This window comes from Sus scrofa, chromosome 9 (assembly GCF_000003025.6).
Source record: "Sus scrofa isolate TJ Tabasco breed Duroc chromosome 9, Sscrofa11.1, whole genome shotgun sequence".
In the NCBI taxonomy this organism is placed as follows: Eukaryota; Metazoa; Chordata; class Mammalia; order Artiodactyla; family Suidae; genus Sus; species Sus scrofa.
This window is the reverse complement of record NC_010451.4, coordinates 118,794,681-118,812,410: the sequence shown is the minus strand read 5'-3', so window position 1 is coordinate 118,812,410 and position 17,730 is coordinate 118,794,681. Positions and strand designations below refer to the sequence as shown.

At 43.8% G+C, this 17,730-nt stretch overlaps 1 protein-coding gene across 4 annotated transcripts in view; it reads left to right on the top strand.

Moving 5' to 3' along the window:
* Positions 1-17,730, top strand: part of ASTN1 (astrotactin 1) — a 319,889-nt gene that overhangs the window by 156,622 nt on the left and 145,537 nt on the right. For all 4 annotated transcript variants that reach the window (XM_021063682.1, XM_021063683.1, XM_021063684.1 and 1 more), the window contains exon 8: positions 553-637. In XM_021063682.1, coding sequence (XP_020919341.1) covers positions 553-637 — 85 coding nt within the window. The remainder of the gene's footprint in view (positions 1-552; positions 638-17,730) is intronic.

Genomic DNA, 17,730 nt, shown 5'->3' with positions numbered 1-17,730 from the left:
GCATAGCCTGGTTGGGGAAAAGGGTCAGGGTCAGACAGACAATTGGTTCATTTGCTCTGCCATATAAAAGCTGTTTCGAGATTCCTTGATTTTTCTGAGCTTCGGTATCCTTCATCAGCATAGCATGGCTAATAATACATCCTTTTAAAGTTTCTCAGCAATATTGGATGAAATAACTCACGTATGTGGTCTTTAATATGTATTGATCATCTCATATGCTCTTTGTAGTGTACTGGCCACTGAGAAAATAAAAACGAAAAAAGTCTCTGCTCAAAGAGTTCTGGGACTTTTGTGTCTGCAGAGCCCATGAAATAGGTGCTGTGTAAACAGTTAGTTTCCTCCACCAGGGAAAGTTATCATGCAGTGAAAATGGGGAGAGTGTGGTGTATTCATTCACGTGGAGATGGGAAGAGATAGAATAATGGGATTTAATGGCCACACTGTGCCCACTATTAGAGTTTGATCTGACATCGCATATTAATTTTCTCCAACACAGACATGTTAATCAATTTCTTCATGTTTCTTTTTCCTCTTCCTTACCCTGCTTCTAAGGGGAATGCCTCTGCTATGAAGGTTACATGAAGGATCCAGTGCACAAGCATCTTTGCATTCGGAACGAGTGGGGAACCAACCAGGGGTAAGTGAGGGGATGGCGAGTTAGCGGGTTCCAGGATCTCCGCCCCCTCACGCAGGCATGACGCGCAGCCGCAGTGTGAGGGGAACAGAGCTCAAGGGTGCTTCTATTCTGATCAGCGAACGGGTAAAAGTGTCACTGAGCACTTTGTATTTATACCATCCCAATGACGTCCATGCCATCTTCCTCTCCCTTTACGAGTCCAGAGGTGATGCCTGTCACTCGTAGCCCCACAGCCTCCAGCTGGGGTCTGGAAACCCAGCTGTCCCTCTCTTCCCCGGCACAGCACCGTCAGCCACGAGGATTCCACAGGCAGAACGTAGCTGATGATTTTGTTGGAGGCTGGTGAAGCCAGGCCGTCGTCAGTGTCGCTCTCCCGGAGCTTGACGAGCCTCGCAAGACTGACAGGAGTAGAAACTTGTTTTCACTGGGGCTGTCAGCTAGGGTGAAAGGCAGAGACTTGGGGTGTGCTTGGTATTGAGTCAGAGGATCTTTGCCTGATCCCCATTACCGTTTCCCCTCCTTCCTAAGCACGCACAACAGGGATGAAATCGTTACTTTGTCTACTGCTTTATTTATTGATTGATTGATTGAATTTTTTATGGTGAGAAAGTATACACAACGTAAAATTGATGATTTTCACCCTTCTTAAGTGCACAATTGCAGTGGCATGAGGTGCCTTCACGTTGTTATGCCACCCTCACTGCTGCCCATCTTTTATTGCTTTTTAAACGCAACTGTCGAATTGTTTGATGTGCTGAGAGCCCACTTGGCTGGGTTGTGAAGAGTGTGGGGAGAAAGGGATCAATACGTGCTAACTAATAATAGCAATCGATGGGACAGGGGAAACTAGAAAGAAATCAAGGCAAAAGCCAGCTCGGAGTGATGGCTTGGACTGCAGAGTAGAAATGTGTTTGCAGCCTGACAAGGTGGAAAACAGAATCCCCCATCATTTCACACATTGCCACAGAGGACTCCCAGCCCTGAGGTTGAAGCTCGGGCTCCTCTCTGTGAGTCTGATGAGCCCCAGCCTGGAATACTGAGTGTAATGCTGGACTCTCAAAGCAATAAATATGGAGACAAATGGGTGAGAGTTTGGAGAAGAGCAATAAAAATGATTGAAGAGCTCAAGGGAGTGATTTATGATGAAGGGAGAGAAGAGCTCCACTCGGAGAACTTGGCCAGCTGATGACTAAGTCAGGGTGTGATAGATGCCCGCAGATGCTCAAAGAGGGCAAATGTGCTGGAACGGGTTGAAGTTGAGGGATAAGGACAAGAGAGAATGAAGTTAAGGAGAGGAAATCTGAGTCACAGGTCAGAAAACTTGGGGGAAAGTCAAAACGCCATGAAATTTCTCTGTTCGTGGAAATGAAGGATGGCTCTGTTTCCACCGAATCTGTGATCATCTCAGGGAGGCGGTCCACAAAATGAAGAGGAAGGAGTTTGGAGAAGGGTAGATACCTGCAAGGTGGCTTGTGGTTGAAAGATTGGTGGGGAGGGCAGAGGACTTGGCTCAGAGATGCCAAGCAGAGTTTGAATAGAACGCCACTCCCGATGGCTGTGTAAAGTCAGCTGAGTCCCCTTGTGCTCTTGACCCCTGAAATGTTTGCATCGTTGCTGGGAAGCCAGGATTGGAGCTTATGTGATAGCCAAAAATCTCCGTTGACTATGATTCTCACTGAGTAAAGTATTGTAAAGCGTGACACAGATAACCAGCTCCCTATGTCTTGGCCTGCATACCTGCCACTGAGGTCAATGGTACAGAATACCTTTCTGCTCTGTGTCCAGAATGAGCCAGGAGGCTGGTGCTCTGCAGTGGTTGGATGTGGTGGCTCATCGCTCAGGCCTCCACATCCCTCGCCTTGCAGACAGACAGATCACGTGAGGACGGGCCTGACTTCACCACGTAATTGCACAAGGCCTCGTTGTTGCCTCTGGCTGTGTGTAGAGACAGTCTTAGGATATAGACAAGAGTCTCCGGGGAAATGGTGGAGCCCCCACGTTGGTGTCATTTAAAATAAGACAGGCTAACGCACCGAGTTACACACTGACAGGAACATTAGCCCCAGGAAACAGACAAGGAGACCTAATCTGTCATTTCCATCTCTAATTTCCATTATTCTCTGATCATCACTGTCTACGAGGTCTCATTTTGGACACTAATAAAATAATGGAGCAACTGTTAGGAGGAGGGAAAAAGCTACTATCTTGAGAATAATGGAGCCAGGAGTGATAAGCTGCATGAGTTTATATGTATGTAAAAAAGTACCAGACAAAGGACAGCATTTTCCTCATAAAATGACAAGATGAATAAAAGGTAGAAGAAGCTATACATCTTGATTTAAATCGGGGATCTGATGCCACGTTTCCTTAAATGATTCTTGCAAAATTAATCAAAATTGATTTGAACGTGAAGCCTGTCACTTGAATGGAAAAGTACCTGACAGATTGCTAACTGACGACACATGTTGGTGTATTATGGAAGAATCAGTGGTAGGCCTGATTTTCCTCAGTATTTTATTTGATGGTCCAGAAGGTAGAGGGTTGTAGCATGTATGAGTATGTATATTTTTCACTTAGTATTCTTACTTTGCATACACTAAAATAGCCAAACATTCTTTTGAAATTGAACAAACAAATCCTAAGCCAGTGAAAGTTAAAGTGAATTCCCTTGTGAAAAATCTAGGTTAATGTACCAGGAGAAAAGCAGCAATAAGCATTCATGACTTTCAGACAAGGAGGAAAATTGATGAAGGACATTAATACCAAAAAAATTACAAATGGATTGCAAATGGGTGACTCAGTGAGACCGAGAAGGACACCTGCAATTTTATCCCGCCCCTACCTTGTGCTTCGGTTTACCTGGGCCTGTGTGTGTGTGTGTGTGTGGCCCCGTTTGTTTATAGAAATCCTCTCACCAGTCTACTCCATCATTTACTGTATTACTAATTCATGTTTTCAGCAAATAGTCACTGTATTACCCATGGTGGCCCAGGAGAAGCTAGGTTGCTAATAATCAGAAGAAGATATTGTCTTTGCTCTGGAAGAACTAAGAGTCTAGATAAACAGATGGGCACATAACAAAAAAGAACAATGAGTTTTAAAACCTATGAAAATAATGGTTTGAGTTAGGTTCAGTGGGATTACAGTTGAAGAGGTGACATCCGAGAATCTGCAATAGGACATCATGGAGAAGTTGAGACTTTGAGCTGTTCTATTTAATGGGTAACAAAGGTAATTCAAAGCAAGAAAGAACAGCATATGCCAAGGCATGGAGGCTTGGGAAGCATGGTTTTTCTAGGAATGGCACACAGATAACTCAGTGTAGCTTAAGAGGATGGTTTACAGAGATGGGAAGAGGCTGATGAATAATGACTAATCTTGAAGAGCTCTTGATTCCAAGGTTTTGGACCATAAAGCTCCACGTGTACCCCCCCTAGAATTGTTGGTAGGAAGAGTCTCTATATTTGGTGGGCTCTTCCCTCACCACACTCTTATTTTTCTGCACCCTTCAAAATATATTAAAATAATCCTAAAAAGAAAACAAAAACCCAACGAACACACATAACACCTCTCGAGACTAAAGGTTTATTTGTCTGGACTCCGCAAATAAAGCACAGTCTTAAAAGTATCCTGTAGAAAAAAGTTCTCAAGACCAATCAGCAAAGAATGACAGAAAATTAGGGACCACCTGTGGAAGGTATGCCCATCAAGGGGGCTGCAACAATTTTCAGTGACTCTGGTTTTGCCAAAAATGCCCACGGAGAAGTGAGGCAAGGTGAGACATCCATGTGTGAGTCCGGGCGATAGAGCCTCTCGCTGTTGTTCACCCAGGTGACAGGATCCAGGGGGACAGGTTGTAAAATCATTGAACTCATTACACAAGAGGCCCCTATTCACTAAAAGTAAAAATAACTTCAATAAGAGTCAAACAGAGTCATGGATGACAGATTTCGGATGACTTATTAAAAGAGCATGACACGTTTGAGGTTATATCCTTGGTCCTGGAGGTTGGCCACAAAATCGGTCACTGCCTGCGCCAGCCCCCTTGGTGACCCGCGTGCCTTGCAGAGGACCCAGGATGGAAAGGTCTTACCCTAGCACAGCTTCCCAACCCTGTGGCTGTGTAGACACAGCCAGGGACCGTTAGGATCTCTCTGTGATACTGGTCTGCCAGGACAACAGAGGCAAATTAAAACGTTTCACAGGGAAGACATGAAACCAGGAAATGAGGGTGGAGAAGGTAAGATTGATTTCCATGAAAATATTAGAGGAGAAAAAACAAATTTATTTAGCTCCTTTGCAGATTATTAGGAAAGGCTGTAATCATGTTTTTCGTTAAATTAAGAGTGTACCCAGTGGCCTCTGGATACATTTTTCACAACACCCCAGTTAGATTAAATTCATGCATTTGGCGGTTTCCAGTAAATAATAGTCTGATTTCTTATTCTGGCATCTCAGATACAGAGGGCAACACCAAGGAGATTCCCCACCAGAGAGCATATTACTAGATTTCAGTGCTGAAGGATGGTGATAGAGTGATAATTTATGAGATGGGAAGAGACCGGCTGTGGAAAATGAACAGGTGTTTCTCCAAGGTTTTAGAAGCTGTTGTCAGGAATGGCTCTGGCCATCAGCACACTCCTTTCACTGCTGCATACTTACCATGACATCCCCCCAGATTAGTACACGTGTGTGCGTGTGCATGTACACACACACACACACACACACCACACACACACACACACACACTGCCTTAACGGCCTTTCCGTTGTCCCAGGGCCTTACTGTCCCTTCCATCTCTACAGTTCCCCCCACTGCTCCCCTCCCACGAGTGACTGCTTAGGGAATCTAAATCTGTAAACGGAACGAACACCCCACACTGCAGAATCCAGTTTCCTTTTCCAGCCGAGAATGAAGACAGGGTTTGTCATGGTTGGCCTCAGCCCCTCTGTCTTGCTCAGAAATGTCCTTTACAGAAGGTAGTTTTATTTGGGTCTGTCTGAATGATGCCATCCTTAAACATTTCTCTGGAGGCCACTCACAGGAAAATGCCCACAGCCCAGTGCAGAGGGTGCCTTTGCCTCTGGGTTCTAGGTATTAGCCGAGACCATCGCGCACTGATTATTCAAAATGACCCCAAACCCGTTCTCACCTCCTGGCCACCTAAACCCAAGCAGATCATCCTCTCAGCTGTCTGACAGTCTACGTGCAAACACTGAGCCGTGGTAGGGTGGTGACTGCAGTGCCGGTGGCGTTGGGGGGTGGGGTAGCCCTCATTCCCAGCGCAGGTCTTGGGCAGTTTCTGGCCTTTCTGACCTGCCCACCATCTCCGTCAGAAGTGACTCAGATGGAGTCAGACAGTGCTGCGTGACATATGACATTTTTTGATTTGCCTTTGTCCATTTCTAGCCCATCATCTGGCTTTGGCCTCCCCACCCCCATGCCGGCTTCTGTGTCAGTGACGCCCAGTTCACCTTCCTCCAACCCCTCCAACAAGATTTGCAGGCCAGCCTGCTGCTGCTCTTTTATCTCTGGGCGCCCTCCCCTCCTGTCCCAGCCCCACTTCATTGTCTGTGCCCAGCTCCTGTCATTGCCATGCCATGCACAAATGGGATTATCCTCCCATTAGCTCTCTCCCCACTCGCCTTTTTTCTGTTTCTCTGTGTGTATGTGTCTCAGTGTGTGTCTTTCTAATTAACCCTAACTTATTCACTTATTCCTAGCAAGGGGTTCCTGTGTATTCATCTGGCCCTTTATTTCTCTTTCTGCTTTTCTCCCCTCCCTCATTCTTTACTTGCATCTCCTTCTCTTCCCCCAGGAGTCAGTGGAAATGTGGCTGTCCTTTCTCCCACCCATTTCAATGTCAAACAGTTCATCTTAGCTCACAGAATTAGACCTAAAGTTCCTAGTCCCGTCCCCCCGCCCCCCAGAAGCCCTGCTGTAATCTGATTCCGGCTGAAATATTGCCCCCTAGCAGGAGAATGGACCATCTGCTAGGTGAGGAGGCAGGAACTGAGTGGCTAAAAGTGGATCTCCACCTACCAGGACCTCCTCAGACAGGCTTCATGGGATCAGGTCCCTCAGTTGGCTTGGGAAACCCAGCACCTCATTCTTAGGGATTTTCTCGAGTGGAAACACATTTAACTTGACCTGTTTTCACAAAGCGTGGGTAGGTCAGTCAGCTGAGCACAGCCATATGCTTTGTATATTGCAGGTAGACAGCTGGCAGAAAGAGCCGCTGAGGGCTGAAACCTCTCTCTGAGGTCCCAGGCAGGCAAACCCTGAGACACAGGGGCCATTTGTCGCATGTGTGCCTTTCTCTAATTTGCACAAAGGTATTGAGAGGCTAGTGCTGCCCCTGGCCATGGTCCTTTTAGATGATGCCTTTTGCCTCCCCCTTAGAGGCAACTGTAACCTTCTTGGTTACTCAGGATGATATGAGAGCAAAATATGCCCTAAGACTTGACCCCCTGATGCCAGTTCATGGAGCAGATATTTAAGAATCTTCTGGGGAGCATTATTTAAAATGCTGATTTCCGATTGCTTCCCCCAAGAGATTTTAATTTCATGATTCAGGAGAGGACCCAGACTCTGTACGTATAAAAGCTCCTCCTCCAAATGATTCTGAAACACAGCCAGACCTAAGCGCCCTTCCTAAGCAAGGTGTGGGGTCTCCACATCCCTCCAGGAAGGCATCCTCTTACCAGTACACTAGCCCCTCCAGTGAAAACTATGAGTTTGTGGACTAGTGGCTGTGTGCATCCTAAAGGATTCTTGCATTTTACTAATTGGAAAATAGAGGGCCAGAGAGGTGAAGAAATTCACTCAAGGTCACCGAGGTGATGGCCAAGCTTAACAATGACAGGTGGATATTGGAGGTAAATCATTCAGGTAAGTATAGGTTCAAAGAGAGCACAATGTGATGACCATGTGACACTCTGGAGATTGGTCGTCTGCTGTAGGTGAGAGGTGGACAGTCTGTGGTCCCACTTGCTTCTCCTCGTCTTCCCCCCCAGCCCCAAGGCAGTTTTATCCCACTCTTTGCCACGTGACAAGTGTCTGCAGCTCCCCTAGAATACTGCCTCCCCCGGGGGAGGGCAAAACTTCTACAGGGTTCTTTCTGAGTAGTCCAGTCACGGCACCAGGAGACTTATTTTAAACAGTGCAGGAGGCGGGAACACTCATATTTCCTCCAACATGACCACCAGGGCGAAAAAAAAAAATCAACCTCAATTTACCCTCCCATCTGCTCAAGAATGGAAGATAAATTGTTTCAATTTTATAGAAATGAATGTTTTATGTCTGGCCCATGCTTTCCAGTTAGTGTCCTGAATTTATATATTCTACTGAATGCATGGATGTTTTCTGCTAGGAATGCTCCCTGGACCTCTAGCTTCTTTGGGTTTCAGTCTAAGAATACCAGGTTTGAGAATGCTGTCATTTGCCCTGGCTGTGGAGATCTTGGCTATTTATCTTTTTTTTTTTTCTTTAAAATAAATAGAAAAAAATCCACTCATTATCCCATGCTCAGAGAAAACTACTGTTATCATTTTTGGCATATTTCTTCCCCGTTTCTTTTTCTGTGCTTCAAAAGTTTTGCTACCCACAGCCCCCCTCAATTTGAATGCATTTTTGTTCTTTCATAACTTAGCAATGAGCTGTATTACTTTGGTAACCACAAAATTGAGGGGGAAAGCTAAGAAGGAAGCTCAAACAGTGTGGTACATTATTTTTCTCAAAACGTTTTCTATAGGAAACTTATTTTTAATGTCGAACTGAAAACCCACGGTTGAAAATCTGATTTTGGGAATTCCCATTGTGGCTCAGAGGAAGTGAACCTGACTAGTATCCATGAGGATATGGGTTCGATCACTGGCCTCGCTCAGTGGGTTAAGGATCTGGCATTTCCGTGAGCTGTGGTGTAGGTCGCAGACACAGCTTTGATCTGGCATTGCTGTAGCTGTGGCATAGGCCAGCAGCAGTAGCTCCGATTTGGCCCCTAGACTGGGAACTTCTATATGCCACACCTGTGGCCCTAAACAAACAAACACACCAAAAAACCACCTGATTTTGGAGGAAAGAAGAAAGTGACTCAGGGTTTAGTGTTCAGATCCACTTCCTGTAATGGAAACATTTCTGTAAGTTTGCACATAATAGAAGGATGGATGAACACGAAGATGTGACCCTCAAATTCAGCACAATATTTAATGTGGTACAACTGCAGTATCACTGAAGATTTTGAGCAGGCCTTCACATGATGCTGATTAATCACTGCCATTTTTTTAAGCATGTAATGCTGGGCTTGGTGTTTGTTTTTTTTTAATATCATCACTGATCTTGATAAAAATCCTCCAAACTTGTTAAGAAGTGAGCCCTTAGTAGTGTTGAGTCCACCTACAATTTCTGTGAAAACAATTTTAGTAAAAGTCATCTTATTCTTCCTAGATAAGTGTTTTGAATTCTTGTTCAAACATTCATATGACAGTTATTTTTTTCCTAAGTTTCACTTTATATTGGAGAGCAAAGATTTTGTCACCGCACATTTTGATTTTTATCTTTTTTTTTTTTGTAGGAGAAATGCATGTCATTGGTAGAAAATCTAAAATAAACACACAAAACAAAACAAAAAACCCACAGAGCAGTAAAAAGTCTGTGCCATCCCCTGGAGGAACTCATTCTGAACTCTTTTGTTTATTCAGGGATATTTTTAAAAGAAAAAGCACATTATATCATTATATCTTTTGCTTTGTTATATATATATATTCACATATGCTTATATACACGTGTGTGTGTGTGTGTGTGTGTGTGTGTAACAAAGTTGTCTATTGTTATGTGAGGCTCAGTAGTATGGTGACCAGGGTTACAGAGTAGTCAACAGAGTTGCCTGATACCAGCGGTTGCCACTGGAGCACAGTGGCTCAGGTCCCTGGCCCGATGCAGTGAGTTAAAGGATCTTGAGTCACCACAGCGTTGGCAGATGTGGCTCAGATTCAGTCCCTGACCTGGGAGCTTCCATATGCCGTGCGTGCAGCCATTAAAAAAAGAAAAATGCCTGATGCCAACATCTGGGCTCTTATCATTAAACCATAGTGCAGCTCGGCAATTGGAATAATTTTCCTTCCTTATTCACCAAGTTTATTAACCTTTCCGCAAGGTTTTCCTCCCCGAGAGTAGCACTGTTGGCTTGAGGAGACACAGCCTAGAAACCAGACAGTCTAATCGAGATTGGCTTTGGGGTCTAAGACCTTTGCATGGAAGACGGTCCCCAGATTTCTGCTGTGCAGAGTGTGAATGGAGGCCGTGAACAGCTGTTCAGTGCCCCAGTGCCACACTGGCCCAATTAGCCCTGGAGGTGGAGGATTTCCCTGGGGCTGCCTAGAACACAGGGCACATGGACTTCCTCCATCCTGACGTACAGCAGGGACTCCCTTGTTTATAAGCAAATGAGGAGAGTGACTTTATTTTTTTAAATTAATTATTATTATTATTTTTTTTGTCTTTTCTAGGGTCACACCCAAGGCATATGGAGGTTGCCAGGCTGGGGGTCTAATTGGAGCTGTAGCCGCCAGCCTACAGCACAGCCACAGCAACATGGGATTCAAGCCACGTCTGCACCCTACACCACAGCTCACGGCAATATGCTGGATCCTTAACCCACAGAGCAAGGCCAGGGATCGAACCCGCAACCTCATGGTACCTAATTGGATTTGTTAACCACTGGGCCATGATGGGAACTCCCCCATATTTTTTTTAATTTATTTTTTATTGAAGTATAGTTGATTTATAATATTATATGAGTTTCAGGTGCACAAATAGTGATTCAACATTTTTTCTAGATTACACAGCATTCAAAGCTCTTATAAAACACTGGCATAAAGGAGTTCTCCTTGTGGCTCAGCGGAAACAAATATGACTAGTATCCAGGAGGATGCAGGTTCAATCCCTGATCCCTGGCCTCACTCAGTGGGTTAAGGATCTGGCGTTTACTGTGACCTGTGGTGTAGGCTGCAGATGCGGCTTGGAATCTGGAATTGCTGTGGCTGTGACGTAGGCCAGCCGCCACAGCTCTGATTCCACCCCTAGCCTGGGAACCTCCATGTGCTGTGGGTACAGCCTTAAAAAGATGAAAGTAAAATAATAAAATAAAATAAAATAAAATAAAATAAAATAGTAAAACAAAACAAAATAAAATAAAATAAAGTAGAATAAAATAAAATAAAATGAAAATAAAGCACTGGCACACATCTCTGTTTGTGTCATAGTTTGCGCCTCTTAATCCCCTACCTGTCTTGTTCCTCTTCCCTTCCATCTCCCCACTGGTAACCACTAGTGTGTTCTGTTGGTGTGTCTGTTTCTCTCTCGTTAGATTCCTTCTACATGAGAAGGATGACTCTAAATGGAGTGAGTGCTCTGCACGGTAGGATGGTCACAAATGGGAACATATTCCACACTGGGAGAAGCCTACCTGGAGTTAAATCAATATCAATGCCGTGAGCTGCAGTACTTTGCAGGCCTGGTATTATAGCACTTCCCACACTCTACTCTCAGGTTCAGGAGTAATAGTAGTGATGTTAATATGGTAATAATAATAGCTGACATTCATATAGTTCTTGTGATGCAACAGTTTCTCTTCTTTTTTTTTTTTTTTTTTGGTCTTTTTGTCGTTGTTGTTGCTATTTCTTGGGCCGCTCCCGCGGCATATGGAGGTTCCCAGGCTAGGGGTTGAATCGGAGCTATAGCCACTGGCCTACGCCAGAGCCACAGCAAGGCGGGATCCGAGCCGCGTCTGCAACCTACACCACAGCTCACGGCAACGCCGGATCGTTAACCCACTGAGCAAGGGCAGGGACCGAACCCGCAACCTCATGGTTCCTAGTCGGATTCGTTAACCACTGCGCCACGACGGGAACTCCTCTTCTTTTTTTTTAATTTTATTGAAGTATAGTTGATTTATAGTGTAGTATTAATTTCTGCTTTACAGCAAACTACATATATAAATATGTATATATATTATTTTTCATATTCTTTCCCATTATGGTTTATTAAAGGATATTGAATATAGTTTTCTGTGCTGTATAAATAGTACTTTGTTGTTTACCCATCCTATGTATATGTGTAATAGTTTGCCTCTAATCCAAAACTCCCAATTATTCCCTCCTCCACCCCCCTTCCCCTTGGCAACCACAAGTCTAAGTCTGTTCTTTGTATCTGTGAATCTGTTTCTGTTTTCTCTTTTTTTTCTTTTTCTTTTTTTTTTTTTTTTGTAGGGCTGCACATGTGGCATATGGAAGTTTCCAGGTTACGGGTTGCATCAGAGCTGTAGCTGCTGGCCTACGCCACAGCCACAGCAACTCCAGATCAACATGTGTCTGCAGCCTGCACCACAGCTCACTGCAATGCAAGGCCAGGGATTGAACTGCATCTTTGTGGATACTAGTTGAGTTCTTAACCCGTTGAGTCACAGGGGAAACTCCTGTTTCTCTTTGGTAGATATGTTCATTTTGTCATATTTTATATTTCACATGTTAGTGATATCATGTGGTGTTTGTCTTTCTCTGTCTTGCTTACTTCAAGACAGAGAAATCTCTAGGTCCATCCATGTGGCTGCCAATGGCATTATTTCATTCTTTTTTAAGGCCAAGTAGTATTCCTTTGTATGTGTACCACATCTTCTAAATGTCATCCTTCTAATTGTCAGTGGTTATTTAGGTCATTTCCATGTCTTGGCTATTGTAAATAGTGCTTCTATGAGCATAGCGGTGCATGTATCTTTTAGAATTATCGTTTTGCCTGGGTATATGCACAGAAGTGGGATTGCTGGAGCATATGGCAACACTATTTTTAGTTTTTTAAGGAACCTCCATACTGTTTTCCATAGTGGTTGAACGTATTTACATTTCCACCAGCGGGGTTAAGAGGGTTCCCTTTTTTCCACACACTCTCCAGCATTTGTTATTTGTAGATTTTTTTTTTTTTAAATGATCCCCATTCTGACCAGTGTGAGGTAGTATCTCATTGTAGTTTTGATTTGCATTTCTGTAATAATTAATGATGATAAACATCTTTTCAAGGGCATCTCGGACATTTGTACATCTTCTTTGGAGAAATGTCTATTTAGGTCTTCTGCCCATTTTTCAATTGGGTTGTTTGTTTTTTGTTATTGAGTTGTATGAGCTGTTTATATATTTTGGAAATGAAGCTCTTATGGATCACATCATTTGCAAGTATTTTCTCCCAGTCTATAGTCTTTTCATTTTGTTTGTGGTTTCCTTTGCTATACATAAGCTTGTAAATTTGATTAGGTCCCATTTGTTTACTTTTGCTTTTATTTCTACTGTCTTGGGAGACTGACCTAAGAAAACATTTGTATGATTTATGTCAAAGAGTGTTTGGCCTATGTCCTCTTTTAAGAGTTTTATGGTGTCATTGTTTTCATTTAGGTCTTTATGCCATTTTGAGTTTATTTTTGTGTGTGGTGTGAGGATGTGTTCTGATTTTATTGGCTCACATGTGAATAGCCACCCTTCTAAGCTGTTTTCATATATCAATGCATTTCATTCTCATTTCAATACAATGAGTAGAAATTCTTCTTGTCCCCATTTTACCAGTGAATCAGCAATGTTGAAAATCTCATAGGCAAGAAAAGAGAATCTTGATCCCTGAAGAGAACTTTCTCTGGCCAAATCCTCCAGGGCTAGTGTCTGAGAGTCTCAAATGGAAGCAAGAGAGATGCTATAATTCAGCCTTAAGGCTCTGGGGGCAGAGGACCCATGATTTGATGCCCTGATTAAAACAATGACAAGTATGTAGTCTGTAGTTAACCATCTCTTTCAGAATGATGTAGAGTCCTTGGGAAAGTGACAGGTCACTAGAGGAACCTAGCTGGAGGCCTAAACATGGTAAATGCCATTGGCTCCTGCCCTATCCATGTAGAAAAAGCACTGAATTAGACATACAATGGGGTCCAGGCTGGTAACTCTTAGGGCCATGGACCTGTTACTGAGTAGCTCTGTGCTGTAGCTGGTGTAAATCATGACTATGGCTTCAGGTCAAGATGGCCCATTGTAGCAGAGGTCATGGCACACTCTTTGCCATGGACCCTATGCAGGCATTCCATCTGCCCATGTACCAGCACAAATGTGGGAGAATAAGACACTCAGCAAGACAGTGCTATTGGGGAAGATTTCGGAGCCTTTGCCCAGTGGGTCAGGAGTAAGATCTTCAAGCTTGAAGGATGGGGCCATCCATTTCCTTCAGACTCCTTGGCCTGGAAAGAAGGGAATCTGGGATATGTTTAGAGATTTTTCTTTCCTGGTCTTAATTATTGTTAACCTTGGCCAAATGATCTCAGCCAGGAGTCTGCGGATGCCTCACTTCCAAGAGGATTTGCGTTCGCCTGCTCGCATATTTATCTGTATGGGAGGCAGCAGAGCACCATGGGAAGAGCACAGAGTTGGAGTCAGACAGACATGAGCCCAAATCTCATTTCTTCTATTTCAAAGCGCTGGATTTTTGGCTAGCTTCATAACTTTTTTGAGCCTCAATTTCCTTTTCAGTAAAAATAAGAATGTTGTACTCAATAATGTTACATCAAATATGTAAGTGCTCAATAAGTGATGGCATTAAATATCCCACTGATGATATTTTGCATCGGTCACGGCCTCATTTATGTTCTTTCTTTGAACTGCCTCCAAATGATGTGGTCTTAACATCGATTTGGCAATTTGGGTTAGAACAATCCACCCATATCAATTCCATGAAGGCATAAACAGTATCTCTTATCTATCATTGCATTTTCAGACCCTAACACACTGCTTGGTACATAGTAGGTACTCAAAGATTTGTCAAATAAATAAAGGCATGTGTTCTTCTTTGGGCAAGATGCATGTAGTCCTCTGTTTTCTAAACCTCACTGGATCTTCAGACTCTCTCATGAGTGTGGTGACTCACACCCTAATTTCAGGAAGTGGGAATAAGAATATCAGATGAACCACTCACAATTCTACACTTAGAGCTGGGGGTCATATCGTGTAAGCTGCCTCCTGGTGTAAGAATCCCTCCTACAGCCTTTTTAGCAGATGGTCACCTGAATACTATCAGTGACAGAGGTTCCTGGAAAATACAGCTCGTTCCATTGTTGTGATGCAGGTTCTTGGTTATTCTTTAGGCTGAGCCAGAATGTGTTTTCCTGTAACTTCCACCTGTTTGGTCAGCTCTGTCCTTTGGAATAGGAAAGAATATGTTGATTTCCTTCTATTCTCAGGACTTCTGGCTTTTAGGATGTCTTTGTGGAGATTAGAAAAAAATGTGCTTATCTGTTGCAGAGTGTAGAGTAGATGCCTGTGAACAAATAGGACTGCCATATATGGACTGGCTACATTGTAATGTTTCAAATAGTTGTGATAATCTCTACCCCAAGCCTTCCCTTCCAAGTATACCTGATTCCTTCAACTGTTTTTGAGATTGCAGTTTTCTTGAATTCCTTTCTGCATCCCCCTAGTTTGTCATACCTTTCAGATGATGTTGCCTAGGACTGATCAAATCACCCTATAGAATATCCCATGCCTGTTTCTTCCCCTGCATTTTCTATTAATGAATTCTGAGCTAAGTTTATGTTAGGTCCTTTTAGAGAAGAATCATGGGAGTTCCCTGGTGGCTCAGCCAGTTAAGTGCTATCACTGCTGTGGCACGGGTTTGATTCCTGGACCAGGAATTTCCACATGTTGCAGGTGTAGCCAAAAAAAATAAAAAAAATTTTTTTAGAAAGAGAGAAGAACTAGCTTGTGGTGTTAGCTTGCATGTAGTTTATAGTCAACTAAAGCTCTTTTTCACAAGGACCACTGTCAAAAAGGGAAAGTATATTCAAGACTGAAGTCAATTGTCTAAATTAATTAATCCAGGTCTTCTATAAAACTCTATTAAATTTTAGCTTGTAGCCATTGAAATCCTTTGGATCTTGACTCTGTTATCATTTGTATTAGCTATCCCTCCTACTTCACGTTATCTTCGAAGTTAATTAACATGCCTTCAGTGACCTTCTCCCAGTAACTGATGAGGTTTTTAAAGAGAATACTGCCAAGTGCTGCTATCATCAGAGACCTTCCTGCAGGTTGACCTTGACCCTGTACTCAAAACTTGTTGGCTGCATTTGTTCAATCACACAGAAATTCATCAACTATATAAGCATTCAACCTTCATATTTCCATCTAGTCTGTGTAAAAGAATTTGTCAAGTGTCTGGTCCAGAATAGGTTCTCAATACATTTTCTTTTTCTTTCTTTTTTTTTTTTTCCCTTTTTTTTTAGGGCTGCACCCACGGGATATGGAGATTCCCAGGCTAGGGGTCTAATCAGAGCTGTAGCTGCTGGCCTACACCATAGCCGCAGCAACACAGGATCTGAGCTATGTCTGCGACCTACACCACAGCTCACAGCAATGCTGGACACTGAGCAAGGCCAGGGATCAAACCTGCCTCCTCATGCATACTAGTCAGATTCATTAACTGCTGAGCCACGAAGGGAACTCCACTTATGAACTTTTTTTTTGGCTTTTTTTGGTAGGTCAGGGTGTACACTCACAGCATATAGAAGTTCCCAGGCTAGGGGTTGAATTGGAGCTGCAGCTGCAGCCTTCAATACATTTTCTGATGGGGGAATGAATGCCTTTCTGAAATCAGGGTAAGATGACTTCTGTGCCACTCTTTGAAATAGCCCTGCTCAAGATGCCATCAAAAGTGGTCATGAGGGAATTGTCTTGTGGCTCAGAGAGTTAAGGATCTGGCATTGTCATTGCAATGGCTCAGGTTGCTGCTGTGGCGTGGGTTTGATCCCTGGCCCAGGACTTTCCACATGCTGTCAGGTACAGGTGAAAAAGAAAAAAAAAAGAGTTAAAAAAAAAAAGCAACAGTGGTCCTAAGCCTAGCTTGGCACTCCTTCCTGTCAAATCCAGTCTAGATCTCAGACATCTTGGCATTTTTGATTTTTTCATGCTGATCCATCCTCTTTCTCTAAAGATCCCGAAGCTGCTGAAAACTTCCTTCCACATTCTCCATGTGGCTTTAGGCCGTCTCTTCCTCCAGACCGTAAAAAATGCAGTTTTATCTCACTCAGTCTTGCCTCACAAAGGTGGGGGGGGGGTGTGACCTCCAATGGGTTCCTACCCCGTAAGTGAAGGTAACAAGCATAGTAATAGCTCACACTTACTGAGAGTTTACTCTGTGCCTGGCGTATTTCCAAGAGCGTTCTGTGTGTCAGTCTTACCACAGCTCCTTGAAGCTGTCCCCTTTTACAGATAGGGAGACTGAGGCACCAAGAAGTTTGGTAACGTACCCAAAGATTCCCCCATAGTAAGAGTTATAACTGGAATTCAAACCTAGATAGTCTGTCTGGAGTACATGCACTTAACCCTCAGGATGCTGCCCAACAAGAAAAGGCGTGTGTTCCATGAACAGGCAGATTTGTGGGCGTGAAAAGCCTCCTTTTCTTCTGTCTTGCCCCACCCTCCACACTCCAGTTCTTCGCAGTGATATGAGTCAGACAGCTGAGCTGGCTGTAGCCAGGCTGCTCAGGATTACCCTCCACCCATCGTCTCAGTTCTTCACTTTTGGGGAATCGAGCGGCGAGTGTCTTCATGGCATCTTCTCTCCACTGTCAGCCACTCAGTAGGTTTTTCCTCCCAGGACCCAGAAGTATTTGCTCCTTGAGAAGCCTGTGGAGAGGTAGAGTTTAGCTCAGAGGACCGAGCTGCTTGAAGCATCCATGAAGTACACATGGAGAGATACCTGAGCGCCTCACTGGAGCAAGGGGAGGAGTCACTGTGTCAGGGGCTTCTTTGAGGGGTCAGGCTCTCTTCCAGGTGCTTTCTATCTGTCGGCTCATTTCCATCATAATGGGGGGCGCTCCTTGGTGGTCTAGTGGTTAGGACTTGCTGCTTTTCACTGCTGTGGCTTGGTCTGGAGAACTGAGATCCCACATCAGGCTGCTGCATGCTGTGGCCCAGATAGATGGATAGACAGATAAATCATAATGGGTTCAACCATAGATAAGACAGATAAATCATAATGGGTTCACTCCATGGCCAAAGCAAATAAATAAA